Genomic DNA, 17,797 nt, shown 5'->3' with positions numbered 1-17,797 from the left:
AATAGTGTCATCAAATAACAGGGCGTTTTGTCGACTTGCCTTTGTGCTGCAGATGTTCCTGCCTGGCTGAAGAGTCTCCGCCTGCACAAGTATGCAGCTCTTTTCTCCCAGATGACATATGAAGAAATGATGGCACTTACTGAATGCCAGCTCGAGGCACAAGTATGTCTCAAATTAGCTATAAAACAGTCAGTCACGTATTTTTTCTAGTGTTGTCACGATTAAAAACGCTCTGTTTGTTCAGTTCGTTGATAGGTTTCCCTGAAAACTTTGCATCATTTGTGAACATTGCAAAAAAATGCCAAAAACACACTGGGGGAGAGGGTGAGGGGCAAATGACATCTTGTATCCAAAAATGAGGTGGCCAAAAGCTTGTCAGTGAAGTCATGGGGTGAAATCCTCATCCCATCAAAGTCAGTGGGAGATGTGCACTGGCTTTCACCACTGAACTTTAAGGAAGACACTTTCAGAGGCACAAATGTCAGACATCTAACACCCATTGAAAAATCAACGGGAATTTGGTGACTGACTTATTTGTTCCTTAATAGATTGCTTTCCATGTTATCCCTGGGATAAATAGATCTGATTAGCATCTTTATAAATCAAATGCTGCTGCCATGTTGCAAATAGATTCTTTTTTCCTCTGAGCTATGATTCCAAAAGTTTGATGGAATGAATGGTCTGGTAACATTTCATTGCAGGAGAAGGATATTCTAGTCTTTTTGGGTTCAAGGCCTATATAGGTGCTCAGTTGATTTTTGACAGGGTCTTTTTTTTAACTTCCAATTTCTTCAGCCCCTTTTAAACTTTCTAGAGCCTTCACTAAGGCCGTATCTACACTTACAAGCTGTGCCGCTGTGAGAGCGCTTGTGTAGTCGCGTTATGCTGATGGGGGAGAGTTCTCCCATCGACAGAATAAAACCAGCTCAACGAGTTGTGGTAACTGTGTCAGCAGAGAGCGTCTCCTGCTGACACAGCATTGTGCACACAAGTGCTTATGCCTGCAAAATTTATGTTGCTCAGGGGTGTGGACTTTTTTCACACTCCTGAGTGACAAAAGTTTTGCCGACATAAGTGCTAGTGTAGACATGGCCTAAACATTGACTTGCACTGGAGGAAGGAAACTGGCAATGTCTGAACCAAGCTTTCCTTAAAATGAAAGGGACCAGGCAGCTTTCTAAGGGCATGTCAATGGAGTTAATCCACCCCTCCGAGAGGCAGTAACTAGGTCAATGGAGGAATTCTTCCGCTGTCCTAGCTGTGTCTACACTGGACTTAGGGCTGCCCAACTATAGTGCTCAGGGCATGAAATTTTTTAAGTGTAGACTAATTTTGAAGTGTAGACCAGGCCTAAGCTTCTCACACCTCTCTTAGAGCCAGGGGGCCTGATTCACCACACCGTTACTCCAGTTTTATGTCAGGGTACGAGTGGAGATGCACCAATGTGGAGCTGGGATAACACTGTTGAGTTACCCCAGCATAAACTGGACTACCATGGTAGTGAATCAGGCTGTGTGCCGCTATTTCGGTTCCTAACTCTGAGGGGTTGGTTTTGTTTTTGTTTTTTTTTTTGGAGGATTGCTTTTCTCAGCAATGCCACGCCTTGTGCAAAATAGTTTAAAACTGTAGTGAGATCTGTACATTTAATGACACAAGTGGTCCCATTGGAATCAGTGGGCCTTCTCTTAGTGTCAGTGTACAGTACGTTCTACTCCGCCAGAGTAAGGCTTGCCGAGTCAGCTCCCTAGAGAACTGTGAACAACTGCAAACAAACTGTGAACAAAGGCAGCAGGTGGCAGAGGGCAATTTTTTCAGTTTCAGCAAAGTGTTTGTTTGATTTGAATCACAGAAAACTGTGTGTTGGCACCGAGAGCTGTAGTTCTGCTCGCAGACCTGACATTGGATTTAAAAACATTTTTCTTAAGTTTCTGAGAAGACCTTTCGTCCCTTGTGAGCACTTATAAGTATTGCCACCCCAAAGGAGGGTGCACAAGCCAGTGAGAAATCTATATCTTCAATGGGTTTCTAAGATGTTTCCTTAGACCCTGTGCCTCTCTGATTATCCCTGAATTCAGAGGTTTCTTGAATTAACAGCAGCCCTTTTCACTTAAAAAAGAAAGGATTTTTGTGCATCCTGCTGGCTGGTGGAGATGTGAATGTCACATTGTATTGTATCTTCACAGAATGTTACCAAAGGTGCAAGGCACAAAATAGTCATCAGTATCCAAAAGCTGAAAGAGAGGCAGAATCTTCTCAAGTCTTTAGAAAGGGTAAGTTATTTCTGCTTCTTTTTCAATTAAAATAATAACCAGGAATTAATTCTCAGATAAAGTCCTTTTTGGTTATTGCTGGGTATTTCCCATAGAATGCATCTTTTTCATTGAGCATTTTCTTTGTTCGGTTTGCCGCATTTGGTTAATTGTATCACAAACCCACTGCTGTACCAACCACTGCATTTTATCAGCAGGTTGCCCACTGGCTTTTGTACAGAGGCTGGTTCTCCCCCAGCTCCGGGAGGTTGTAACCTGCACCAGTCCTGTACCTAGCACAGCGTACATGCCTTGGCACTGCCTGGCCAATTTGAGTTCAAGCCAGTGCTCTGCCCGTTCCTTGATCCTGTCTGCCCACTCTCGGTGGGTATGTCTATACAGCAGCAAGGAAGATGATTCCTAACTTGGGTGGACGTACACGTCCTAGCGCTGCTTGAGCTAGCACTCTAAAAACAGTAGTGTGGCCATGGCAGCCAAGGTGATGGCTCAGGCAAGCGACCCAAGTACCAAGCCCCTAGTTATACACTCGGACAGCTAGCCTGAGCCACTGCCCGTCCCACCGCTGCCACACTGTCATTTTTAGTATGCTGCCTCGAGCAGAGCTCGCATGTGTATGTCTACCCGAGCTGGGACTCACCCTTCCAGCTCCTGGGTAGATGCACCCTGTGTGAGACAGGGAGTGCCACTCCACGTCATGAGTGTCACTGGTACTTGCACCCGTGACCCTGTGTGACACATGGAGATGAAACCACGTGATCACCTGCAGCTCCTTCTGCTGCTCTGTTCCCTCGCATACACCATAGAGGAGAGAGCCCCCGGGAGCAGCGCTTCGGCATGCATGGGATACAAGACCCCCCAGGTGGGATCCCACAGCCCTGCCCTCCCCCTCTTTCTCAGCAGAACTGGTGTGGTTCCGGGATGTCTGCAGGCCCTCATGCAGAGGAGGAGCACGACTTGCTTATCACAGTGAGCTTTCTAGGCTGGTTGGCTGACAACTCAGGAAAGCAGCACTGCATCAGTTCGCATTCAGCATGTTCTCTTGGCAGCCAGAAGAGGTCAAACTTCTTTTTGTTCTTTGTAATGAAAGTTTAAATTCTTCTGAAACTGATGGAGCCATCAGAAAAGCACCAGCAATAGCACACCCACCAGTATCAACTCAGTCCAACACCTTGCTGTTTGTTGTTTCTCTGTTATGTTATATCGCATCAATCATTCTATGCACAGCTTCTGACTAGGAGCTGTTCAATAATTATGTTACGCATTGCAATTTATTGGTGTTTTGGTTAGCTCACCACTTTATTTTGCATGTTTAAACTGCGGGATTTTATTTATGGAACTGTAGGAGTTAGTAAAGCCATATTTCCCTATGTACATTAATAACAATCATTACATCCAAGAAACAGCCAACTGGATTGAGTTTGCTTTCCGAATGTGTTTTCTAGGCAATTTCATAGCCTTTCTTCCCCCTCCTCTTCATGAAGTTTGAAATACAGTATTGATTGACTGTCGTTACTACAGGAGTGTAACCCGAGTTTGGCTGACACAATGAGCTACACAGGCTATCCAATAAGATGGGATAAATAGTAGTGTTTGCTCTTGACTGCTAGTGATATAGTGGGATTTGCCTGGACTCTAGGGCTGTGGTTCTGTGGATGGTTTGAGTGGGGCCCATGAGTAAAAGCTGGCCATGGGCTGTATTACTTAGGAGCATGTGTCTGTTTTTCAAGTTTTCCTTCCTCTATTTTAACTAACCAGGAGCATGTGTGTGACTTGATCTTCTGGGCAAGCCCCTCCTGTGAACATTTCTTTCTTCCCGTAAAGGAGCTGCACTCGGTTAACACAATGGGTCTCGGACTAGCTACACACCGACTCCATGTAATTCAGAGCAATGGAGCTGGGAGTGCAGGTGGTGAAGAGTGATGGGGAAAATAAACAATCACCCCACAGCTTAGGCTGGCTTGTGACACCACATGTGCTTTCTCTTAATGTATCTTTCATATGTTCATCCATCGCACTTTCCCCAGGAGCTTGTCTGCTCTGGTTTTGTGTCGGAAGTGATGCCTCAAGAGTAGTTTGAGTGAGACCTAGTAGCCTGAGAAACTGGAGATGAGTCTGGCCCATATTAAGAACAAGATGCAGTCCTTCCTGCCTTCCTCACTGACGTTTCCCTGTGGGAGGGAGGGAGGATTGAACCCGAACTGCAGAAGGAGAAAAGCTGTGACGCACATAAGTATGCAGTCTGCCGGGATTAAGAAGCCAACATTTTTCATTCTGAACCACTGGAAGGAATACAAACGTTTGGGGGGTTTTAAGATCACGTTTGAAATATGGGGTGAAATTCTGGCCCCACTGGCAAAATTCCCATTGACTTTAGTGTGGCCAGGATTTCACCCATGGAGGATTCCAGTGAAATAGCTCCCTCTCCAATCACTCCTCATTCACAGAAATGACCCAAAGACCAGCTGTGTCTTCAAAGCACTGTGATTCTGTAGACGGGTTCCAGACTACAGTAATATACTGCCCCGGCCACTTCAAAGCTGAGAAACCGTATGTGGTGGTGATAGTAGTATTACCATGACTCCCAGGAGCCCTAGTCATGGACCAAGACCCCATTGTGCTAGGTGCTGTACAATCACAGAACAAAAAGGCAGTCCCTGCCCCACAGAGCTTACAGTCTAAGTGTAAGATGAGAGGTTTCAGAGTAGCAGCCGTGTTAGTCTGTATTCGCAAAAAGAAAAGGAGTACTTGTGGCACCTTAGAGACTAACAAATTTATTAGAGCATAAGCTTTCGTGAGCTACAGCTCACTTCATCGGATGCATTTGGTGGAAAAAACAGAGGAGAGATTTATATACACACACACAGAGAACATGAACATTGCTTCATGTTCTCTGTGTGTGTGTATATAAATCTCTCCTCTGTTTTTTCCACCAAATGCATCCGATGAAGTGAGCTGTAGCTCACGAAAGCTTATGCTCTAATAAATTTGTTAGTCTCTAAGGTGCCACAAGTACTCCTTTTCTTTTTGTAAGATGAGAGACACCTAGTGATAGAAACAGACGGGGAGGACAAGGAGACAATATGGGTCAGCATCACAGGCAGTGGTCACAGGGCACCAGCAGCCCTAACCACTGTCAAGCAAGCAGGGGTTTGAAGGAGAATGAAGAAGTGACTTTGTGGATGTTTACAGGGAGCTCCTGCCAGGGGGTGGGGCAGCATGGGAGAAAACAGGAGGGCGCTTGCTTGAAAATGTAACAAGTGGGTGATGGAGGCTGGCATCATGGGAGGCAGGAATCAGCCTTTCAACAGTGAATGAGAGACGAGATCAGCTGGGGTTAGGCAACGCATGGCCTTGCAAGTGAGGACAAGTAGTTTATGTTTGATGTGTTAGAGAAGGGGGAGCCCATGGAGGGGCGACATGGTCAAAACAACTGGGTAGGAAAATGATCTTAGAAGCATTTTGAATGGAGATGAGCACAGCAAGATTGCGTTTGTCAAGTCCAGAGACAAGCATGTTGCAGCATTTGAGACACAAGTTGATAAGAGCCTGGACAAGGGTTTTAGGTATGTGGGTGGATAGCTGGGCCAGACATGGGCCAAGAAGGCAGTACTGAGAGCAGAGCCAGGATAGGGTTAGGTTAGAGACTGAATTTTGTGGTAGACATGGTAGACAGCACTGAAATCTCATGTGCTGTTCTCGTGGGATTCCTGTGGAAATTGCAAGGTCTCTGCTTTCTTGAAGGGTGGGAATCTCACCAGATCAGCTGCTCTCATGGGATTTCACCCCTCTTGGGCTGCATCTGCACTGGATCTGGATGCCAGACTCGCACCGGTTTTGGATCCCACCTGATTCATGGGGTGGGTTCAGATTGAGGAGTTCAAATCTGAACACATACACCTTAAAATGGGGCAGGGGGTTTGCAGGTGGCTTCAGACTTGAAGTTCTAGTTCTTGCCTGATTCTGTTAAAATGGTTCTGTGAAAGACTCAGTTAATTAAATGGACCAACTTACTGAACATGGACCACACAGTACAAGTAAGTCCTGGAGTAGGAACAATAGAAGAGGCTTCTGCGGAGGTTGTTTTTCTGGAAACAATGTCCTAGTGTTGCCAGCTTTGCTGAGGCAGCATGGCTGAGCTCAGGGAAGCTAGTGGCATATAGAGATTGCAGACATACCAGCTGCTAATCATTTTTGTTGTCTGGAATCTGCAGGACATCCTGGAAGGTGGCAACCTGCGCATCCCACTGCAGGAGCTACACCAAATGATCCTCACCCCAATCAAAGCCTACTGCTCCCAGAACTCAAACACAGACGAGCAGAGCCGGGACCTGGATTCCCACCACCTGCCTTCTCTGATCGGCTCGGACAGCCAAGGGTCTGACTGCAAGGACTCTGCATCTGGGTGCATACAGCAGCATCACTTGCCTGGCTGCGAGGGCGAGTCTGGAGGGGCACCTTTGCCCGAAGGGGATCTCCCTGGGCAGTTCACAAGAGTCATGGGGAAAGGTCAGCTGCTCCAATTGTCATTATTCCTTCTATTAGGAGTAAATGGTTAAGAACAGTGTTTATTCCATAGCCGCCCTGGTCCCCATCCACCCTCCTTGTGTCCTGCTCATCATAATATTCTCAGGGCCCCATTGTGCTAGGTGCTGTGTCAACACTTAGTAAGAAACAGTCCCTGCCCCAAAGGGCATGCAGTCTAATTAGGGAAGATGGACAGAGGTGAAATGATGTACTCAAGGTGACACAGCAGAGACAGGACTGCACCCAGCTCTCCGGAGTCTCATTGTACCATGCTGCCATCATTCACATAAATAAAAAATTAAATTAAGTTAAATTAAATAAATAAATAAATAAATAGGGGGGAGGGATAGCTCAATGGTTTGAGCATTGGCCTGCTAAACCCAGGGTTGCGAGTTCAATCCTTGAGGGGGCCATTTAGGGATCTGGGGCAAAAATTGGGGATTGGTCCAGCTTTGAGCAAGGGGTTGGACTAGATGACCTCCTGAGGTCCCTTCCAACCCTGATATTCTATGATTAATACATGTGCTCAAGCGCTGTTCATGGCTAGCGCTGGCAAAAAGGGAAGGTTAGGAGGAGATGGGGATGTAGTCTCACCCTCTCCCCTAGCCAGTAGAGCTGGCTGGCCATAGAGGCAGGTGAGCTCACTGCCCCCCATTGTAGCAGGGGAGCCCTTCCTTTTCCTGTGTGCTGAGGAGTTCCAGAAGGCATCATGCCTGTCTGAGTTACAAAGCCTCCTTGGCCTACTGCATCGCTTCCAATGTTAGAGGGTACATCTACACTGCACACTAAGCCTGGGCTCTGACTCTGGTTTGAGCCCGAGCCCAAGTCCCCTTTCTGCCCACACAGATCAGTCTGACTCGGGTCAGCAAGCCCTCAGGACCCTGCGAGTGGGGTGGGTCAGAGTCCAAGTCCCACTGCAATTCACATTTTGCAATGCGGATGCAGGTCAGGCTGCAGACATGAGTCAGAATGGTGCAGTATGGACATGTTACCACGGCTCTGAGACCAGGTCCAACAAGTGCAAATCCTGGTTTACAAGACAGCGTGGATGTTCAAGAATGAGCTTGGAACCACTGAGTCCACAAGCGCGGATCCCACAGACCCAGGCTTAGTGAGCAGTGTAGACATAACTAGGCAGGCCTTAGCAAGTACAGCTGAGCCCTATACAAATAGGTATGCTGGAAGCTTGAATCAGAATGAGCCTTTAGTGTTTGACTGTGTACCATTATTTTTTAAAGCCTGTGGAAGGATCTTCTTCTTTGTGGTGCATGATCCTAGAATCGAGTGGCTGCTCTGGGGTTACCTTCAGTCTGGCTACTTGCTTTCATTGCCAGCCCTGGTCCCCTGCTGCTCACTGGTCCCATGTCCTCCTGTGGAGTTTTTTATAGCCCTGACTTGCAGTACGAGGGAGTACACATACCGAGCAGGTGCTTCCTTTCGCTCCGTGATCATGCGATACAGATAGAGAGAGAGTGTGTCTGGGACTGGCATTTGTTTAATGTGAAAGTTGGAGGAGGGTTGGGCTTTTTAAAACACTTTCTTTGGTGGCTTGGGCCCTGACTGTACATGCTTAAGTGCTTTACTGAACTGAGGCCTTAAAGCAGATTGCCCAAGCAGTCTGCGCTCCTGTAGTGGTGCTGCCCATGGTCTCTGCATGTCCCTGCCCCGCTGCTGTCACTGCATTGTGAAATACAGGGGAAACAATCATCCTGGGCAAAATCCTTTGATGCTGGTATAAATGGCTTCATTGATTTCAATAGCATTTTGCCCATTTATACCAGCAAGGAATTTGTCCTGCTGTGGTTAGTACAAAACAAAACTAGTTTCTTGAACTGAGGAATGATTTAAAAGAATATCTATGAGGGATGGGGGAGTCCATTCAGCCTCATTTTTGAACCATGCAAACCTTTCTAAATTGTTCCTAAACTAGCTTTTCTGTAATAAAAGTGGTGGATGCAGAACACATGACGGGGTGCCCTTCACACACATTTGGGAGGACCTGCATAACTTACTCAGAGCTTTACCGCTCCTGGGTAATTCAGACTGCCCACTCCCAACACTGCGAGTGGGGACTGTTCTGTGTAGCAGCTTGCTGTGTGGAGAATGGAGCAGTTTGGTAACCTGGGAGGGGTGGGGGGAGGAGAGTATTCAAAAAAAAAAAAAAAAAAAAAAAGTCAGACTTCCATGGAGAAATGTCAGCCCCTGTCCAGTTCCAGCACTTTCTGTTTAAAATGTATGAATAGACATAAAATACAAATTACCTAGAAACTTCAAAGGGCAGAAAATTGAGCCCAGTGTGTAATTTCACACTGATTGGCCACCTACTTTGAGAAATGTTTTTTTTTATGCCACATTTTAAGCCCATATCAGACCTCACTGCTAACTCTAGTGCCATGACCTCCATAATGCGTGAAGTTGAGTGGTATGGAGATTTATCAGTCGAAGTTGGGGAAATGGCGTTGTTAGCAGGCACACTCCCAGGCCTTCTCTGAAAATTGGGGATATTTACTGGTCACCATGAGGGTTAAAATTGATGGAAGCCGTAATGTAGAGAAGGCTCCTGTGACCAGTTGTTTTGATGATGCTTGCTTTCCAGCGGGTTTAACTAAGATGGCAGTTCTGGCTGTAGAATTCTGCAGCTCCTATGGACTTTAACACCAGTTCAGCTGAGCCAGGGTCAGAATGGGTGGGAGTGTTTGGGTAAATTCCCCCAATGCAGACACCGTCTTATTCTGTAAGTTAATTTGCACACACTTTTGTGGCATTATTTCAAAATCTTGCTGTCAGTCAAATCAGTGGGAATTTTGCCACTGACTTCAGTGAGACCAGATTTTGATCCTGGAAGCAATAGATTTTAACACCACACTCTTTGTGTGACAGTGTCTTTCACATGTGAGAATAGGATAAGATGGGGGAACCAGATTCTACTCTGTTACTGCTGATTTGCACATGTATAACTCTAATGGAGTTACTCTGGATTTACAGCAATGTAACTGAGAGCAAAATCTGGCCCTAAATATAGACTGGCATGGCTGGAATTGTAAAAGGGAATCAATCATTCTACACAAGTGCTCCATTGATAACTCATTTCAGACAATTGCAGTGGAAGTCTAAGACCATTCTTAAAAACAACACATTGATTTCAGTCCCGTTTCCTGGTCACCATGTGTTTTGCTAGCTATCCTTTTTTTGTTTTTGTTTGCAGTATGTACACAACTTTTAGTTTCCAGACCTGATGAGGAGAATATAAGTTCCTATTTACAGCTCATAGACAAATGTCTAATTCATGAGGTGAGTTGTGTCAGATCTTATTCTCTGTTATTCTCATTTCTTAGAAACTGTTTCCAAAGTTTCTGTTTATGTAAACATTTTGGTTTCTAACACAAATATTTTTGGGGGTATTAATAGTAATTCTGACTGTGGCAGACTGTAAATGCAATGTGGTGCGCTGAAGTGTAGGTCACTATGTGCCTATACAACATCAAAGAACTGGAATTGAGAAATTCATCGTGCTTGTGACCTTATGATCAACAGCTGGATGACAGAAAAACCCAGGATGAATGTGCATGGGGTTTCAAGCAGAGAGACTAAACTATCATTCAGCATTTCCAGTTTCTATTTTGTAGCAAACATTCTGTGATTTGGCACCTACCATTCTGTGTGCCTCTTCATGAGAGTTGCTTGTGCATGGATTTTTATTTGAACCGTAACTTTCTCTAAAAGGTACATTACCACGTGTCCTTCAGGGTGACTGAAACATATTTTGAGCTCCATATGCCATAGATCTAGGGCACAAGCTACCCTGCTGTGTATATTTATCCCCTATGTTTACCAAGTTCCTGCTGCACTTGTTACTCCTAGGGAAATTCGGTGCCAAAAAATTAAAAATTCTGCACACAATATTTAAAATTCTGCATATTTTGTATGTCAAAATAACACAATATAATCACACCAGTTTCAGTTATTTTGGTAATTTATTTCAAATACCTGTCACCGAGTATGTCTGTAACAATACAGATGGGAAAAAAAAAGATTCAGGAAATGTTTTTTTGACAAATAGATTTCTTACTAGGCATATGAATACAGAATGCTGAGTAATTCATCTAAACTACAGTACAGAACTGTGTTTCCTGCACTCCTCAGAAGTAGTGAAAAGGCTTTGGGGGATTCAGGGGTAACAGAGGAGCTGAGGGAGAGGGAAGGAGCCTGGAGTGAACCTGAAGGGTTATTGGGTGTGGGTGGGAGAAGTATGGGACAGGTTTGGGGAGCCTCCTTCATGCAGACCCTGGTTGATCCCTAACCTCTCCCATTCAGTCAAGCACATCTGCTCTTATCCCTGTGTGTCCTTGCAGCCCTCCTCCCCCATCCACATGTGGCCCTGCACCTCCCTACCCTCTGTCCCCATGTGGCCCTTCAGCCCACCACCCATTCAGCCTGTGGCTCAATGCTGTCACCCCACTAGATCCTGATCCTGCATCCAAGTCTGTCCCCCACTAGCTCTTCTGAACCCCAATCTGTGATCCCCCCAGCAGCCCCACTCTGTCCAGTACCTCCTCACCTGGCCCCATTGTGAGGAAAGCAGCCTCTCTGGCTGACTGCCCTCTCTTCTGGTGCCATAGCAGCCTCTGGTGGGCAAAAGGTGTAACTGCAATGCCTCTCCAGCAGAATCTATATTCTATGGAGGAAAAAAAATCTGCAAGGGACATTAATTCTTCATGTGCGCAGTAGTGTGTAACTTGTGTACATATGTGCTGCACCTGATCTTACAAGATGCATGGCATTACATGGCCATGCATCTGAAATCTGGATGGATCTCTAAATATTTTCCGGTGTCAAAAGATCAACAGTTTACACTGTCTATACATGGTCACTTGTGTATAAAAGTGGAGTCTAGAATCACTAAGAAATCTGTACTATCCTACAGGAAAAGGAGTGGCAGCATTTTGGCAAAAGTACGTTGACTGCTGTAAACAAAGGTATATACAGTATGCTAAGTGAAAAAAGGGTTAAATTACAGAGTTCTGAATCCTCCATGTGAGATGCTATTGCCTAAATAATAGAGCTCTCATCTGGTTCTTGGGCACTTCCCATCCTCACAAAAGCTTTGATTCAGGAAACCACTAAATATGTGCTTAGGGTAATTAACCATTGGAACAATTTATCAAGGGCCATGGTGGAGTCTCCATCACTGGTAAATTTTAAATTAAGATTGGGTTTTTAAAAGATATTCTCTAGTTCAAAAGGAATTATTCTGAAGAAGTTCTGTGACCTGTGATATACTAGAGGTCAGACACGATGATCACAATGGTCTGTTGTGGCTGGAATCTCTGAAGGGTTTTCCTGAATCTGGACAAAGACAGAGATTTCCAGCTCTGAAGGGAAGTCACTGACATTCAGGGTTTAAAAAAAACAAACACTATGCTCCCAGAATGCTTCTGTCCACCATAGTAACAAGTTTGCCAAGAGTTTTTCAGTGAATGGTAGTGAACTGTCAGCATACATTGTCAACGTACAGTTTGCCACTTGAAATATACAGCAGCTGCGCTAGGAAATTTCATTTTACTATGAAATGAGTGGTTTAGTTTGCTTTTCCACCTCAGCAATGGTTCTGTCTGAGCCAGGCACATAGTTTAAATATAACCAAAGCTTCTAATATGTGAGTGTACAAAGAACTCTTCCACCTGAGTCCAAGTTCACGGAGATCCCATGAAAAGCTCCTTTCACTCTAATTCTTCATGTATTTCCAGACATAGCAAGATTTTTTTCCCCTTGATTGCTCCATGATGAGTCTTGAAGTCAATGCAGCATTACGAACTGCATCCATCCTAGCCTAGTCTTTCCCCCCTGTCTTCTTTATATTTCTGACATTAACACATGTTAATGAAATGTGATTCTGGCTTGGCACATCCCAGCTGTATAGGACAACTGTACAGGGTGCAACTCCAAACTCATTTTCTGGGTGAGGTAACCAGTTGCACTGCTCTGGCTGCAATGGTATAAGGGAAGTGCTTGTTGGTATTCTCAAGAAATGCCTTAAGTGGAACAACATTTCCTCCCAGGCAAAGTAGGGGCGGGAGGGAATAGATTCTCCATGCTCTATGAAGCCTCAGATTTTTCCTTGCATATTATACATAAAATGTAAATGCAGAGTTTGTGAAAGGTACAGGATTGAGTGGCAGAGAGACCACAGATCTCTCTTTATCCTCTGACCACACCCAGCACAGGCAGTGGCTGTGGACAATTCCCCACATCACCCAGCCAGTGTGGCTAAACCTTCCCCTGGAAAGACCACCTTTTATGGGGGAGAGGATAGTTTACCCTCCATCTCCATTCAGCTCTTGGGGGGTTGAGACTGCCCACGAGGTGCCAATGACTGCCAGCTGTCACAGCAGTGGGTTTTTTGGTGGACATTGGTTCCCTGGGAGCTAGGGAGAGAGCACCAAACTCATGGCACGTTTGCTACTTCACAGCCATCACATGGGGGACAGTTTTCAGTCACAAAGCTTGATTCCAACTGGAGACCTTGAGAGGAAAGGGACAGTTCCCTTCCCCCCCCCCCATACTTCAGACACATACCTTCCTCTTTGAGTGCTTGCACATGTCCATTCCAATGTGGGTGCGTGCTCCAAGCACAGCCGCTGGAATTTTTTCCCCTAGTGGTATCTGTTAGGTCAGCTCCAATGCCCTCTGGTACCGCACACTCATAGCTCTGGTATAAAAGGCCCTGTCGACCCTGCTCTCCTTCATTTCCTTCTTACTGCCTGTTACAGCGGCTGGAACTCCTCGTCGCTTCGGTGATCATTCTCTTAGTGGTTCTTCTTCGAATGATTGCTCATGTGTATTCCATAATAGGTGTGCGTGCTCGCCACGTGCACCGGTGCTGGAAGTTTTTCCCCTAGCAGTACCCGTAGGGGGGGAGCACCCTCTGCAACCCCTTGAGTGGCACCTGCCTGGCACGGTATAAGGGGAGATGCATGCTCCCCCCAGCCTCAGTTCCTTCTTGCCGTCAGTGAAGGTGCGTCGGAACTGCTGTGCTCCAGCTTTGCTGTAGCTCGTCCCCAGAACTGTTCGTTTGTTCAGCGTTAGTACCTGTAGTTAGTTAGCGGTTTAATTAGTTTAGTTAGTCAGTGAGCCCGGGCACGGGCATGCCCCGTGCCCTGGGGTTTAGGTCGTGCGGCTCTTGTAGGCATTCTATGCCAAGAAGTGACCCGCACGCAGACTGTTTGTGCTGTTTGGGAGAAACCCATATCAGCAAAAGGTGCAAGATTTGCAAGTTGTTTAAGCCTTGGACCAAAAGAGAAAGGGACATTAGGCTCCGGGCCATCCTGATGGAGTTGACACTGACCCTGACCCTGGCACGCCTCTCCGAACCGGTACCCAGTACCTCAGCATCGGTACATGGCGACCCTCCGGTGCCATTAACCAGTCGGCACCGCTCCCCATCCGTGGGGCATGCCAAGGGGGCCAGAAAGAATCCCTCTTCGCAGCAGCACTGAGGAAAGTCTGGGACAGAGGCTAGGCCCATGTCAGGCAGTCCTCGATTCCCACCGGGCCCCACGCCTCTGACTCACATTGAGTGGATTAGCCCAGCCCCTTCGGAACAGGCTTCTCTGGATGACCGGATGCTGTCCACGCTTGAAGCCCTCCAGGCAGCCAGGGACGTTATGTCCGTGCTGGTGCCCGGAGCGCCGCTGATGTCGGCCCCACGCTCCAGAGGCAAGCCACCGCTGGGATCTCCTCAGTCGCCTCCGGCCCGGTACCGGTCTCAGTTGAGGGAACGTTCCTGATGCCATTCACCACCCAGTGACTGTTCGGGGAAGAGTCCTTATGAATCACCCTCGACGCCAACCAGACTGTCTGGCTGGGTTCCGGCCAGCCGGGACTCTCGGCAACACTCATCCTCAAGGAGCGAATATCGATGGGAGATAGCGGTCCCGTGGCCGATGTAGATCCTGGCACCGCCACTCCTCCTGGTCCAGAGACAGCAGCAGATCTTACACCAGCCCTGCCTCCCTTCGTAGCCATCCTTCGATGGGCTAGGCCAGCCAAGCCGGCCAGTGGCACCAAGCGTCGTGGCCAGCCCAATGGTACCAGTGGGCACTGTGGCCTCCGGTGGGAGCTCACTCAGTGGCCAGAGCTTCAGAAGCACCGTCAGCCTCCCTCTCCAGACCCCCAAGAAAGGAGTCGGTGGGACGTATGTCCTTAGCACCGTGCCTGGAGTCTAACCAGGTGGTGGACCCTCCAGTGCCGGCCGATACCCAGAGCACTGCACCAGCCTCCTCGCCCCGCCTGGAGGAGGCGATTGTGTCCATCCCGCAGGAGGACTTCAGGGCCCACCAAGAACTCTTAAAGAGGGTGGCAGCAAGCCTCTACCTCTGGGCAGAGGAGACTCCCCTCAGACTCCCTACTTAACGTGCTGTCCCCGTTGGCACTGGGTGGGGTGGCCTTGCCCCTCCCTGAGGGGGTGGCTAAGATTTCAAAAGCCCTGTGGCAGACACCGGCCTTGTTGGCCCCCATGTCTAAGAAGGCGGAACGCAAGTAATTTAATACCCATCTGGCACCCAACTCCCTGGTGGTTGAGCCTGTCAACCACAGGGAACAGCAGGGTCAGCCAGCCCTGACCCTAAAGAACAAAGACTCTTGGAGACTGGACTCTTTCAGAAGGAAAATGTATTTGTCTTCGAGCTTCCAGTTACGAGTGGCAAACCATCAGGCTCTCCTGGGCCGGTATGAATTCAATCTGTGAGGCTCCCTGCCCAAGTTTAAGGACTCCCTCCAGGAGCGCGATAGGAAGGAGTTCCAGGCGCTAGTGGAGGAAGGGGCAGCAGCCGCTAGGGCATCCCTGCAGGCAGCCTCGGATGCTGCGGATACGGCCGCACGATCAATGGCCTCCGCGGTGTCCATGAGACGGGCGTCATGGCTCCTGCTCTCTGGGCTGTCCAGCTAGGTGCAGTCTTCCACGCAGGATCTCCCATTTGACGGGAAAGCTCTGTTTGCGGCGAAAACAGATACAAGGCTGCATGGCATGAAGGAATCCCGCACGACCCTCCAGACTCGGGGCCTCTATGTCCCAGCTCTGGCAAAACCTAAGTTCAAGCCGCAGCAGACTCCTGCCCAGGCCGTCCTCCCGAAGTATGAGGCCGCCCATAAGAAGCAGCGGGTTTGGACCATCTTTTTCCGTATTCTAGACCCCTAGTCCTGCAGTGGGACCTAAACGTGATGTTGGCTCATCTCATGGGGCCCCCGTTTGAACCACTGTCCATGTGCTCCTGGTCTCACCTCTCTTGGAAGGTGGCCTTCCTGGTTGCAATCACATCGGCCAGGTGAGTCTCGGAGTTTAGGGTCCTGACCTCCGAGCCACCGTACACAGTCTTTCATAAGGACGTGGTCCAGCTCTGCCTACACCCCGCGTTCCTCCAAAGGTGGTCTCCTCCTACCATATGGGTCAGGACTTTTTTCTGCCGGTCCTCTGCCCAAAGCCTCACGCGTCCAGTGAGGAGCGCTGTCTCCACATGCTCGATCTGCGGTGGGCTCTGGTTTCTACTCCGAGCAGACCAAGCCGTTCAGCAAGTCCACGCAAATGTTCGTTGCTTCGGCTGAGCACGCGAGGGGCCAGCCGATTTCCACTCAGCGGCTTTCCAATTCGATCGCTTCGTGTACGCCGGGCCCTGGCCTTCTACATCCAAGGGACCAAAGCATTCCACAGATCCACTCAGGTGTTCATAGCGGAAAGAATGAAAGTTTCTCCCCATTTCTGCGTGGAGAATCTCATTGTGCATCAGGGTGTGTTACGACCTCGCAAACATCTCGCCACTTGCTCACTTAACAGCTCACTCTACAGGTTCTCAGGCCTCCGCCGCGGCTTTTATAGCGCAAGTTCCAATTCAGGACATGGGCAGGGGGCAACCTGGTTGTCAGTTCACAACACACTACATCATTACAAGCAGGCTAGAGACCATGCTGGCTTCGGCCAGGCGTTGTTACAATCAGCCTGCCCTTGATCTCCAAACCCACCTCCGGGGCAATTCCTTGTGAGTCACTTACATTGGAATGGACGTGTGCGAGCACTCGAAGAAGAAACGGTTACTAACCTTTCTGTAGCTGTTGTTGTTCGAGATGCATTGCACATGTCCATTCCAAAACCCACCCTCTGTCGGAGGTGGTCGGCAAGAAGAAACTGAAGGGGAGCAGGGTCGGCAGGGCTCTTTATGCCGGCGCTATGAGGGCGTACACCAGAGGGCGCTGGAGCCAAGCCAGCGGATACCACTAAGGGAAAAAATTCCGGCAGCTGCACTCGGGGCGCGCACACACCTACGTTGGAATGGACGTGTGTGACACATCTCGAAGAACAACAATTACAGAAAGGTTAGTAACCGTTTTTTCTGAGGTTCCATGTGGCAAGTCACCAGCTCGGTATCTCGGGCAAGTGACCGGGCACTCCAGAGCCATCCCTTTAACAGCTAGAGTGGGAGCTGTGGAATGGCTTGTGACATTCGGCTCCTCCCCAGGTTGGAGGGATGAGAACTTTGGTTCCATAATGCATCCTGGTCTCTGAGGTATGGGGTGGGACCAGGGTTGGAAATTGTGCCCGGTACTTCAGCAAGGCAGCGTGGAGTACTGCTGAGAGAGCAGGAAGTCATGAGAGCAGAGATATAAAAAGGGAACCTTGAAGGTAAGGGCCGGATGCTTGAGCTTGATGGGCAGTGTGAGAGGAAGTCAGTGAAGGGACTGGGAAGGGAGGGGCATAGTCTGAGCTGCGAGAGTGGGAAGTGATTTTTGCCTCTGAATCTTGGATAGGCGTCTTGCTCAGATCCTGTGGTGATGGGTGTTTGACAGGTAGTAACAACACCACTTAGCTCTTGTGTAGCTAGTGTTTTTCAGCCATAGATTTCAAAGCACCCTTACAAAGGAGGTATCTTTATCCCCAAACTGACTTGCAGAGGTCCCCAGCAAGGTCAGTGGCAGAGCCAGGAATGGAACCCAGGTATCTTGTGTCCCAGTCT

At 48.1% G+C, this 17,797-nt stretch overlaps 1 protein-coding gene across 11 annotated transcripts in view; it reads left to right on the top strand.

Annotated features, from left to right (window-relative positions):
* SAMD4A (sterile alpha motif domain containing 4A) overlaps window positions 1-17,797 on the top strand; it is a 211,581-nt gene that overhangs the window by 169,201 nt on the left and 24,583 nt on the right. For all 11 annotated transcript variants that reach the window (XM_043516463.1, XM_043516461.1, XM_043516466.1 and 8 more), the window contains 4 exons: window positions 53-162; window positions 2,184-2,270; window positions 6,482-6,776; window positions 10,000-10,085. In XM_043516463.1, coding sequence (XP_043372398.1) covers window positions 53-162; window positions 2,184-2,270; window positions 6,482-6,776; window positions 10,000-10,085 — 578 coding nt within the window. The remainder of the gene's footprint in view (window positions 1-52; window positions 163-2,183; window positions 2,271-6,481; window positions 6,777-9,999; window positions 10,086-17,797) is intronic.

The sequence above is a fragment of the Dermochelys coriacea genome, chromosome 6, assembly GCF_009764565.3.
Source record: "Dermochelys coriacea isolate rDerCor1 chromosome 6, rDerCor1.pri.v4, whole genome shotgun sequence".
Lineage (NCBI taxonomy): Eukaryota > Metazoa > Chordata > Testudines > Dermochelyidae > Dermochelys > Dermochelys coriacea.
This window is presented reverse-complemented; position numbering and strand designations above follow the sequence as displayed.